The 12,456-nt window shown below is 50.1% G+C and overlaps 1 protein-coding gene across 1 annotated transcript; it reads right to left on the bottom strand.

Moving 5' to 3' along the window:
• Positions 1-632: 632 nt before the first annotated feature.
• HBEGF (heparin binding EGF like growth factor) lies at positions 633-12,429 on the bottom strand. Its single transcript, XM_032476933.1, has 6 exons — positions 12,079-12,429; positions 11,707-11,880; positions 8,753-8,930; positions 3,329-3,484; positions 2,437-2,527; positions 633-2,083 (listed from the first exon to the last, which is right to left on the bottom strand). Exons 1-5 carry the CDS (start codon positions 12,122-12,124, stop codon positions 2,455-2,457), a joined length of 627 nt encoding a protein of 208 aa, XP_032332824.1. The 5' UTR covers positions 12,125-12,429; the 3' UTR covers positions 633-2,083; positions 2,437-2,454.
• Positions 12,430-12,456: the final 27 nt, after the last annotated feature.

Below are 12,456 nucleotides of genomic sequence, written 5' to 3' on the forward strand. Positions count from 1 at the left end.
TGGAGCATGAAAGGGGTGTCAAATGTGACTTGTTTCCACCAGGAGCAATGTCTGCTTGCGTATACAGCATAGAATCAGGCCCCCAAGGCCTGATTGAATGGGTAGATGTCTTTCCTGGTTACAGCCAGCCAAACTTCCTATGTGAAAGGTCTGTTCTCTCCTGTCTCAGAGATGGCGTAAGTATTAAGACAAATATTTAGAGTCAGATTACCAGTCACAGCTCTGTCACTTACCGACACTATATCCTCAGGCAAGTTACATAATCTTTCCAAGCCTCAGTTTCCTCTTTTGGAAAAATGGGCCAACAGTACCTCCACCACAGGGTTGTTGGGGATACTGAGACAGTATATACAAATAGGCCTGGTGTAGAGCCTAATACAGAGTCAGAGCTAAGAAAATACCTCTGTTAGGGAGAGGGTATAACTCAGTGGTAGAGTGCGCACTTACCATGAATGAGGTCCTGGGTTCAATCACCAGTACCTTCACTAAAATAAACAAATAAACCTAATTACCCCCCTATAAATACATACATACGTACTTACATAAAACATCAAAAAATAAATTTAAAAAAAGAGAAAAAAGAAAATACCTCTGTTAAACCAGTTCCCAGTTAAAACAAGCAGACAGAAGGCTACGCAGTAAGGGTTATCTTTATTTGAATTGCAAAGTATAAATATGAACCAGGTTTGGCAATACAGGTTGTAACAGTTCAGTAATGGCACCAGAAACTTCCAGAAGGGACCATGACAGCATACCTTGCTAGTTTTGGTGAGGTGGGCGGGTTTACACAAAAGCCTGCCTCACCTCCAACCTTTTCTGTAGCAACTGGTAGGTTATCAATTACTGAGAACAGTCGGCTCCAAAGTTTCCTGTTCCTCCTCAGCCTTTTTCTTTGCTAGTATCTTCTCTAGAGTATCCTCTGCTGCACTGACCCCTGCATGGAGTAGCACCAGAAGAATGGCAGGAGTAAGAGAAATGTCTTGACACATGGGAAGGTGAGTTCCCACTCTGTGGGCCTGGGACAATGGAGGGGTAAGGGGCCAGGAAAGCTGCAGGCATGGAAGCCCCACCTCTTCTGAGATTGGGCAGGGAGAGGACACAGGGAAACACTGATATCTGTTACATCTTGACATCAGCACCTTGGGCTTTCAAAACATAAACGGTAGACACAATCGCCTAGGCAAGACTGCAATCCAACTCACAGAGTGGATCTGACAAAGTTAATTCCTATATCCTGACCATACAGAACACTCCCTGTGGCACTCTGATCATGGAGGATCTTCAGAGATGTGGACAGAAAAGTAGATGACTACAGATGGGTCACAGAGCCACCTCAGATTTGTGGCAGAGGAGAGTGATGCTGAGCCAGATGGTGGGGGATGTGGGGTGGAGGGCCAGGAAATTGCCAAAGTAACAGTCTAGGCACTTGAAATATTATTGTTAGATTGTTAAAAACTAAATAAATTAACATACATAGAATAAAATAAATATATAATTTAAGAGGCATTTTACAAACAAACAAACAACAAACAAAAATAGGTGTTATTTTTCCATCTGGGTAGAAGTCCCAAAATTCAGAGTTCTCAGGTTTATGGTATTTCACAGTTAACTCATCAAATCCAGCACTGGAGGGTCCAAATGGCAGATCCCTTGGTGGCTACTTGAGTACACGGCTTCTCAATCTTTGTTACTTTCTTCCAACCCACAAATCTTTCTTTCTTCCTCTTCTTTTTTTCTTTTTTTTCAAAGATCCTGGAGCATATGGAATTTAACTGGCGTTTTAATCCAGAAGATAAGTGTTTAAACAAACTTATGGGGGTAAGTGGGACTTGGTGGAGGGGAATCCAAAGGGCATAAAGAGTCCCTCAGTTTTGCTTTCTTCTGACCCAGATCCCACTGGACATACTCTGTTTGGCACTTGAAGGCTCTGGTATTTTGGCAAAGCAATTATGGGAGGCCCAATCTAGATGGCAACTGGGGATGAAGGAATCTTCATGGCTAGTTGTGAAGTCCTTTTCCTCTGCAGAGTCTGCGATCGATCAAAACTTGTATCTTCTCAGAGGTAGCAGTCCCCAGTTGATTCCTAAAGCATAAGAGGAAGGCATTTAAAGATGGATTCAGCTTAAAAGGTCTTAAGAGTCTCCTGGGTCCACTCTCAAGAAGTAGAAAGATCTTCTGGGAAGGGGTGGGAAGGCGACAAGAAGAGGATGGGAGAAGCTATCTTCTCAGGCATCTCTCCTGGGGATCTCTCTAGCAACTTTCACCCTAGTTGGAGATGCAGCCCCAAAAGCCTTTTTAAAAATAATTTTGCAATGGAACCCTGACTCCACAGTAGCCTGTCCCCCAACCCGTAGGTCAAGAGAAGAATTCAGCATGCCTAGAAACAGATCCAGGAAAGATAGTGATGGGGCCAGGGGGCAAAGGGTGGACCATTACCTTGAACACAGGTCTCTCTCAGTGGGAAGTAGTCATGCCCAATTTCACTTTCTCTTCATTTTCCACATCATAACCTCCTCTCCTGTGGTACCTGGGGAAGATAAGTTCTGTGAGCAAGCTCTGCCTACTATAAGAGGGTGCAGGTCCCAGAGCTGGTCCTTTCGAAAGACTCTGGCCCAGTGGTTCTCTCTATACTTGGAAAATCCTAGAGGATATGGCGGCCCAACAGACCTCTGGCCAAAGGTCCGACTACCTCAAGGGATGCCTGTCTCTAACAACAGGCTATAATTTGCTAAGAACTTTCACCTCAGTTATATGATCCTTACAACATCTTTATGAGGTAGGTAGACAGAGATTATCATCACTGAAAGATTACAACCCTTAGCAAGATAGGTAACTTGATCCAGGTCTCAAAACAGATGAGTTGCACTCCTTGTAAATGGGCACAGAGTGCTTAGTAGGTTTCCCCAATCTAGAACACAACCTGGACTGGAAGCATGGCCTGAGGTCCAGATGCCTCAGAACTGGAAGGATATACCAATAGCACCACCCAGGCCCCGACTACCAAACCATACCCTAATGCCATCAAAGATCAGAGCCTGGAGGAGGAACTGTGTGAAGAGGTGGCTCCACAGGTGGGCTGCTGATTCTGCTACAAGAAGCAAGACCTGCTATGGCCTGGCAATTTTGCCCTGGGCTCTAGAGAGTGGACTCATGTTATACCAGAGGAGCCAGGTTCATGTCATACCAGAGGATCCATACCAGAAACCCTATACCCAGGAATGCTCCTAGACCAGGATTTGGGGGGTTGGAAGGCTCATGTCACCATCAGGTAGAAGATCCTGGAGAAGGAGGAATAGAAGTGATTTGCAGAAATAGCTGTGACACTCACCTAAACATGAGAAGCCCCACAATGACGAGCAGACAGACGGATGACAGCACCACGGCCACCACAGCCAGGATGGTTGTGTGATCATAGGTATATAAACGATTTTTCACTGGGAGGCTCAGTCCATGGCACCTTTCTCCATGGTAACCTGGGTGGCAGCTGGTCCAAAACAGAACAAAGCAGAGATGAGGTTAGTGGTTTGGCCAGACTCTTGGCAATAGGCCACCTACACAAGCAAAACCCCACTCCCCACAACTTCAGCCTGTCAGTCCCTAACAGTGATCTCTGTCCTTCCTCTATCCTTCTCCATACAAGACTCTTAGAAGCCCCTCTGAAGGCTCCGTAGCCTTCCTCCCTCACTCCACACCCTCTCCCTTCTCCATTCCCTTTGGTTTTCTGGCTCAAAGTTCCTGCTCCAGGCAGGGAAAAAGCAACGGAGGACTTCAGGGCTTGGCTAGATATGTTCCACGTGTGGATAATTAACTACATTTGTGTTAAGATGTTCTGTTTAAGCCAGTTCAGAGGACTTAGGCACAAGATCTGGTGGGCTGAGCTGAGGGGATTCAGTATCACTCCCTCTAGTGAGGCCCCTCAACACTCTGACCCAGAAATAAACCCAGCCTTCCCCACCAGTGCTTTCAGCGTCCAGTCTCTCTCTGCCACTGCCCAGCCTATTAATAGGCCCCGTTCCTTTGCCAGGAGTCATTTTTCTCGTTTCCTTCATTTAACTCCCAGCTCCCTCTGAGTGCAAGGCCTAACTTGAGAGCTTAATTTTGGCCTTTGGCCTCCGAACGCTAGGCTATCAGGCTTCCTATATCACAGGACAAAGCCAACAAACCAAGAAAACATCTTCTTGCCCAGCTGTCCTGCCTGTGCATTCTAGACCATCAGAAACAACCCCTTGGCTTCTCTCACTCAAGAAATAAATCAGATGGCAACTGCCTCTTCTAACACAAAACTTTTCCTGGAAGCTCTTAGGAAGACTGGGAAGTGCTTATAGTTGAACAAGCACATTCATGTCCCTTTCTTTATCTGAGCACCCCAGAGACCCTTTGATGTAGTAGGAGCCCCATGTCACAGAAGGGCAGAGCTGTTTTCCCCTACAGTCACACAGCAGGGCAGACACATGGATGTGGACTGTGTGATAGTGAGCTCAGCCAGGGGTGTAGCAGCTCTGTCTGTCTAGGGACTTCAGGCCACTAGCAGCTGACGGAAGCACTGAGAACCTGGTGGCCCTCTATTCTGAACTGCCCATCCTTTGGGAAGAAGGTTAGGCACTTGGTGCCTCAGAGCAAGGAATCCCCTTCTTCCTGCTCTTCCAGAAAAGCTCCAAGGAGCAGACCTGTCCAGACCCAGGGGCCGGGCTGCCCCTGCCTTCCTGCCCAGCACTTCTCCCTTTCCCAGCTCCTCCTGGGTGTTTTGGGGAACCACTTCACTGTAGGATAAATGCAGGTCAGGTCCACAGCAGAGCACACAGTTCCTTGCCTAGCCTCTCCATGCATCTGTCCCATCGGCCCAGATGGGCAAAGCAATGACCCCCATCCTGCCAGGACAATAGATGATGCTCTCAGGGATGCCCCTGGAAAATCATTTGTGCACCTCAGTTTACAGTTTACAAGACAGTATTCTTATCAACTACCTTAACTGAGACTCATAACACCCTGGTAGGCAGGTGTAGACTCTTTCACAGATCGAAAGACCAAGATTAGGGTCAGAGAGAGTAAGTGATTTGCCAAATGTTTCACAAGTGGGAGGAGAAGGGCCAAGATTAAAAATTAGTCTTGGCAGATTCCAAATTCATAATTCTTTCCATTCTGAACAGTGCAGGTTACCCTGCAGAAACACATATCTGATGGGTTTGATGGGTTTGAAAGACTGTCTCTTTGCTCTCTCATATTATTATTATTATTATTATTATCATCATCATCATCATCATCATCATCTTGAATAATAAATAGCAAACATTTCAGGCTCCCTATAAGCCAAGTACTCTGTGCTAATTGCTTTACAAGGATCATTTCCTTCAGCCTCAAAAACATCTCTGTGAAGAAGGAGTTACTATCTTCATTTTAAAGATGAACAAACTGAGGCTTAACCTCCGTTAGAAAACTCGCCCACGATCACACAGCTAGTGAGTGGGAGAGCCAGGATTCAACCCAGTGGTCTGGCTGACTGCAGAGACTGTGCTTTCCTGGGGGGAGGGAAGCTGAAGTTGAGTCTGTTTTTCACTCCCAGTCCATCATCCAAACCCCACAGGTAGTTACTCAGATGATAGAAATAAAGCTTGGCCTCAGAGTCCCGCAATTCAGTTACATAATCCCTCCACCCCCACCCTGAGTCAAAAGGATAATAATGTAAACATCCTAATATTACCTCCCTCCCTTTGCAGACAACTCTTGGCTCCCCCAGGGAAGGGGCATTCCAAGCATCCCAGGGTTGGGGCATGATCGTGTGTCTTGCCCAGAGCCGGCAACCCATCAAACTGGGACCTGTTCCTCCTACTCATGTCTGTGACCCATTTCAGAACTTGCATTATTACAACAGAAGCAAGAACTCTCTGGAGTCCAGATACATTTTCCAAATTGGATTTCTCCACCCCTACCCCAGGAGGTGGAGGGGGCACCATTTGGTGGAGGGGACTCAGAATGCCTGTGTTCCAGGCTGGTTCTGCTGCTATTTCTAGCCGGGTGATCTTGAGCAAGTTATTTTCACATTTCTAAGCTTTGGTTTTCTCATGTAAAACAGAGGAACAATAAATGCTTACCTCATTAGAGTTCTGTGAAGGTTGAATGAGATAATATAGATAAAAGCACTTAATCAAAGCCTTGTGTGGGAGTTACTATATAATCAGACTCCAGAGGACAGTGCCCATACCCTGAGGATGGGGCACCAAAGTCAGATGCAGCCAAAGAGAAGGGGGCTTATCATTCCTTCTGGGCATCTGAGCAATAAAGCCAAATGAAGCCCTTGAGCCTGTCTCTTTTCCAGCACTGAGTCTTCCTCAGCCCAATTGCCCCCAGGTTTCCTCCAGTCACAGGAAACTTTGCAGCCAACTTCTGGGTCAGCAACTAGTCAGGAGCCCCAGGAAACTGCTCTTTGAGGGCAACTTTTGGCTGGTAACACAAAAGGATTTTCCTGTGGATGGTGGCTGCAGAGGGCTGGTTTAGGAAGTCGGCCAGCCTCAAGCTCACCACAGCAGCCTGGACACGCCCTGGCTGGTGGTTCCTGGGTCTGGAAGCAAGAAGGAGCCACAAAGGGCCCCAGATGTAGGTGCCCAGCTGTCACATTCCCCCAAACCAGGAGCTCTGTGTCTGCTTGTTGTCTGCTGCCCTGAGTACCAAAGGCTGGAGGCAGGAGGCAGCAAACCAGAAACAGAATCCAGCCCCTTGAAAATCTGCCTAGGAAGCAGACACAAAGTCCTCACATCAGATTGCCATGCTCTTAAACTAGGAAAAGCCTTAAGAGCCCTCTAGTAAAATAGCTGCCCTCTATAAAATCCTGCTCCAACTCTGTAAGGACAGGCAGAGAAGAAGGATGCAAGCCAACACCCAGGGCAGCCTGGGGGCATGAAAAGCATGTTGGAATGGGAGTCAGGCACCTGAGTCCCTGTCCTGTTTCCACCTACTTTATTTAGCTGTTGATCTCAGACAAATCACTTCCTACTTCCTGGCTCCAGCTTCCTCATCTTTCAAGTAGAGACAGCAAACCTCCTGTCTACCCAGCAGAGGGCTTTCAATCATCCCAGGACAGAACTACATCTTCCCATCTCCTAGAATAGTTGGCACCAAGTAGGTGTTCAACATGTATCTGTTGGGCCCAACTCATATTAAATGTAAACTCTGGAGCTCCAGGGCAAAGAAGGGATGGTATTGTCACATTTATCATCACCATCCCTAAGGTCACCTTGGCCCTGGACATCATTTTCTAGGTTCTCTGGGCTTAGCTGGTCGGTCCAGCCCAGCTCTCCAGGAGAGCAGCCTTACAAGGGTTCTCAGCTGAGCACTGAAATTCCATCCACCAATGCCTTGGACCAGTTTGGCCCAGACAGATTCCTGGCCTCAATCCATCCATCCTGACTACTCTCAGAGTCACCACCTCCACCCTGTACTAATGAGGCCATTCTACAAACTTAAGACAAACATTTCCTTCCCTGTCCCAAGACCTTGGGAAGGATAATATGGGGACTGTCTAGGTCACTTCTAAGCAACCGTCTCCAATATTAAGCTCATGATGAGGATGTTATAAGAGAGGACACTCAAGTGACTGTGGACATGGTGGGGAAGGATGGGTCTGTCTGCCAACTGTCAAATACAGGGCAGCTCTGCCACATGAGATCAGATGGGATAAGAAAGCTTTAAAAAGCCAAAGGACCTGTCCCAATCACAGTAGAAGCGATGCCAGGCAGCCAGCCTTCTTGACAGGCTGGGAAGCAGTGTGCACACAACTGTCTCCTGACCCTGCCAGAATCTCCCAGGTCACAGAGGCTGCCTCTCCATAGGAAACTCGGGCCCAACAGAAGATAGTGGATGTTTGCAGCTTGATGTGGGTGTGGGTCTCGGGCACAGTGGTGACATTATGCCTGCCAGAGAGCATGGCAGTGCTGTCATTCCTGAGGGATTGCCAAGGCAGCCCTCTGCTGGGCTTGGCCTAGCACAGTGGCTGGGGAACCCATGGCCCCTCCACCCACACCCTTGCCAGGGAGAAGGTGGTGATGCCTGACCGACCAGGGGCTGATGCCTACTGAGTCAGGTTCCATTTTCTGCTAATCCCGCACAAAGGAAGTGTTTTCCCACCCCAGTGGCCAAAGGCCAATACCCACCCTGTCCCCCACCTCCTGGCCCTTGACAGGGTGAGGAAGAAGGGAGGAGAGACTTCTCCCTGCTCCCAGTGACTGCTTCCTGTACAATCCTGCCACGCCTCAGATTCAACCCACATTTTCTCACATGCACATAGGTCTGAGTGCATACACACCTGCACAGCATGTGTCCAAATGTACCTCAGACCTGCCTGCAGGCCTTGGGAAAGGAGGCTATGCGAGCTCCACTCCACCCAGGAAGCCCACTCTGCCATGTTTCCTACTGGCTTCTCCCATCTGGAGTAGGGCATGAGGCAGAGAAATGAACCTGCCTTCAGGTGTCAGCTCTCCTCTCCACAAGCTCATTTCTGAGCAAGCAGGAAATTTCTGAGCAAGCAGGAAAAGCAAGGATGAAAGAGCGTCACAAACCCACGCCACAGGAAATTGCATCCTATGTTGGGGGGAGCCCCTTCCGCTGACTAAAAATATTTCCCCTCCTCCCAACTTCCTCCCAGAGGTTGAGAAGAAACTGGGTAGAATTATGAATTCAAGGAACAGTGACAACGAGGAACAGCCACGTGGCTGAAGAAGAGTGAGCTGATAACAGACAGTCCCAGGGAAGGGACACTTACATGCAGGATGGAGCCCGGAACTCCTTCAAATATTTGCAGTCTCCGTGGATGCAGTAATCCTTGTATTTCCGAAGACACGGGTCTCTCTTCTTCCCTAACCCCTTGCCTTTCTTCTTTCTTTTCCCACGCTCCTCCTTGCCCGGTGTGGCCAGAGCTTGCGGCTTAGAGGAGAAAGCAGCTGCAGTAGAAAAGTAGATGCTGTTAAGTCTCTGGCTCTCTCAGGGGAAAGGCTCACACAGCACAGTGTCAGGAAGGACGCTTTCATACTACCTCCACTCAGACGCCTGAGAAGGCCCTTTGGCCCAGTGCCTCCCAAGGGCTGAGGGAAGCCTGGGCAGACCACCAGAAAGCAGTGGAGGAAGGAGAGGCTGAGGGAGTCCCAAGGAAGGCATTTCACAAACTCAGTTTAAGAACCTCATTCTAAGAATGCTAGTTTCTGTTAAGTAACTGCAGCTGCTTGGGCAATTCTACCAGCTTCACCCCCACCCCACTGTCCATCCTCATCTCCTACCCCCCCCCACGCCCACTTGGTTCTATTTTGGCCTTAAATCAGCCTCATTTCCTGATGCTGCACTCAGTGACCCACTTGCAGGAAGAGAGTGTCAGAGATAAAAATTGCTTCTGGACAAGGTACTTGGAGGGTACTTTAGAAGGAGAAGGCTCCTAAAATAAGAACAGTACCCATGTCTGGGTGGCCCCCTCTGGGGTATCCATTTGCACCAGGTTAATGAGCCCAAATCTGAACCAGCCTCAGGGATACAAGCAAGCCATCTCTCGTCAGAGCCTTGCTTTTTTGACATCAAGCAGAATGCTTAACTTGCTATGCGCCCTTTGCAGCTCATCCCCTCTCTCAAAGATCCATTTACATTTATCCCCAAATGTCCTGTCTCTAGCTCTCTAGGATAGGGAGTACAGTGCACAAGGGGTAGAAAGATGGAAAGTAAAGAACTATCGAGAAGGAACTAGAACAACAACGACTCTCCCCATTTTTCCATGCTTCAAAGGGGAAAAACGATCTCACACAGACATCCAGCTGGGACTGACCATGGGCTACACCCATCAGCTCAGGGGTCTAATGCCAGTCCCCCTTCCCCTGTCCCCAGCAGAATAAAGGTGCCCACTGTCCGTGGCTGTAGCGACATGTCTGGCAGAAGGGTGAGCATTGCATATTAGACTGGGGACCTTGGATCCTCAAGGTGGAACTGGCTTCAAAAAATATGGCTTTTCATTTTCAGATGAAAAACTTGAGGTCCCAAAAGTCAGTGACTTGCCCAAGGTCATATAGGGTTGGGATCTGAAATGTGGTCTCTGGAGTCCATTTCCAGTGCTCTATCCCAACACACCAAGCTGCCTCACACACACCCCTGTTCCTCCATCAGACAAGCCCAGAGCACCTGGGATGTTGAGTCAGGAATGAGACAATGAAGGGGCTCTAAAGTCGGTAGATCCATGCTCTAATTTCAGCCATGTGATTTTGGGCAAGTCACATAAATCTCCCCGAGCCCTGAGGTTCTTGGTAAAAAGTGGATAGCAGGGGTTCCTATCTCAGAGGGTTGCAACACGGATTAATTAACCCACAATAACGTATTGAGTGCCTAAAATACAGCAGGCACTTAATAAATGGTAACATTTAAATTAGGTGAGAAGATATCCTGAGATCTGAAAAATCGTCTTTGCCCAGGAAACCCAAGAAAAGGGCACAGGCAGGTGCCAGTAGTCCCATAGTCCCCTGTTTCTTCTGGTGCAGACCCAGAACCAGTGACCAGAGCTGTGGTGAAACTGAGGCAGGAGAGCCAAGCCAATCAAAAAAGGGAGGGAGAGAGTGACAGGGTGATAGCCAGGCTCCTGCTGGGGAGAGGGAGCTGTGAGTCAGGTCTGCAGAGGTATGAGGAGCAGCTGTGTGGGTGGAGGGTGAGTCACAGCCCAGCTCTGCCCAGCCTAGGAGGAGAGGGCCAGGAGAATCCAGGTTGTTCTGGCCAGGGGTGACCCCAGAGGGTCACTAAGAGAATGGAAGGTGGAAGCCCAGCCTCAGTTTTGGAGCAGATCCGTAATTTATACAAAACAGAGACAGCACCTAAGGGAAGCTCTGGAGAAGGAAGACGGGTGGCTGAGCAGGCGGAGCTAGAACAGGTGGGTATCCTTCCAGCCAAATATAGTCATTCCAGGGCTCCAGGGCTCAGTCCCTGCTCCACCCTCAAGAATCTCTGCAGGTGGCTGGGGATAGGGAAGGAGACAATACTGGAGGTTCTGGACTCTGCCCTGTGCTTCTATGTACTTAGCCACAGCACCTGGGCTGGCTGGAGGATCCCACCCAGGGACTCTAAGTGGTCCGGAAGTATCCAGGCTTTGGGTAGGATTTGTAGACACATAGCACATCAATACAGCTCTCTAGGGACCCCGTGCTCACCATTCACAGCCTCCTCAAGGGGTGCTGGCCTTACCTGGGCAGACCAAGAGTTCTTCATTCCCCTCTGTTTCCCCAACTTGGAGACAGGTAGGTGGAGGAGACTAACACTGCACACCTACTGTGTGCCTAGCATCTCTACATCTTTTATCTTATTTTACACACAATAGCCATTTGATGGGGGAATTAGGACTTGTGCCCATTTTTACGTAGAAACTCGAGGGGAAGCATCTCAATAGGAACCACTCCTTGTTCCTATCACCCAGATTACCTCAGAGGAATGAATGTATGGAGCCCAGGCACTTTGCCTGTCTCAATTGCCCTAAGTACCCAGAAGGGCAGCAACTCGGCACGTGAGACCCAAGGACAAGAAAGACAATGGGACCTGTATACCAGGATCCCCCAGTAAGCTTGGCAGGCCAAGCGGCTTTTCCTTGAAGTCCCCCTTGAAAAACCCCAAACCATAGGTGTGCCCAATCAGCATGAATGCCAGATCCGCTTATTTCTCAACTCCCACCAGGGTCCGAGGATGGGCAGCCCCAACACCCACCTCTGAAAAGGTCCATGTTTCCCTCTTCCAAGTCCAGGGCTTCCCGGCCTCGGCCACCTCCCGGGGGCAACAGCTGGTCCGTAGATTCAGTGGGAGAGTCCAGATTGCTGGTTCCAGCCGCAAGCCCTCTCCGAAGCCGCTCCAGGCTGTCGCCGGTCACCAACGCCGAGAGCACTGCGCGTGAGAGGCGCGGCCGCATCAGACCCCAGCCCAGACCCCGGGTCGCCACGCACCGTCGCCGGCGCCCGCCAGCCGGGGAGCACTGGCCCCACCAAGTGGCCCGCGCCGGGGGCGCTGCAGCTATCTCCCTCGGTGCCCCAAGCAGAGCCTCCCCATCCCCCCGACCTCCGGGGACGGCGGCAGCCTTCTTACCTGCAGCCAGAATGAGCTTCAGCACCACCGACGGCGGCAGCTTCATGGTCCCGGATCCGGCGGAGGCGGAGAGGCAGCAATCACTTTGGAGGCGGCGGCCACCGGGCGCTGGCACCGGAGCCGGGGCCGGCGAAGCTCGGGAGATCCGGCCGGGCAGGGTCTGCTGCCGGCCTCTGGGTGCACGCCTGACTGCGACCTGCGCGCAGCTCGCGGCCGCTGGGCGCCTCTCTGCTCACTCTGTCAATCAGTCAATCTGTCTGTCCGCCGGAGCCCCCGCGCCTCAGTCAGGCTGGCCAGCCGCGTGCCGCGCGCAGATCCCTCGGTCGACTGAGCGCTCCCCGGCGCGCGGCCGGGAATAAGGCTCTGGGAGGCGCCAAA

This window comes from Camelus ferus, chromosome 3 (genome assembly GCF_009834535.1).
Source record: "Camelus ferus isolate YT-003-E chromosome 3, BCGSAC_Cfer_1.0, whole genome shotgun sequence".
NCBI classification, from domain to species: domain Eukaryota; kingdom Metazoa; phylum Chordata; class Mammalia; order Artiodactyla; family Camelidae; genus Camelus; species Camelus ferus.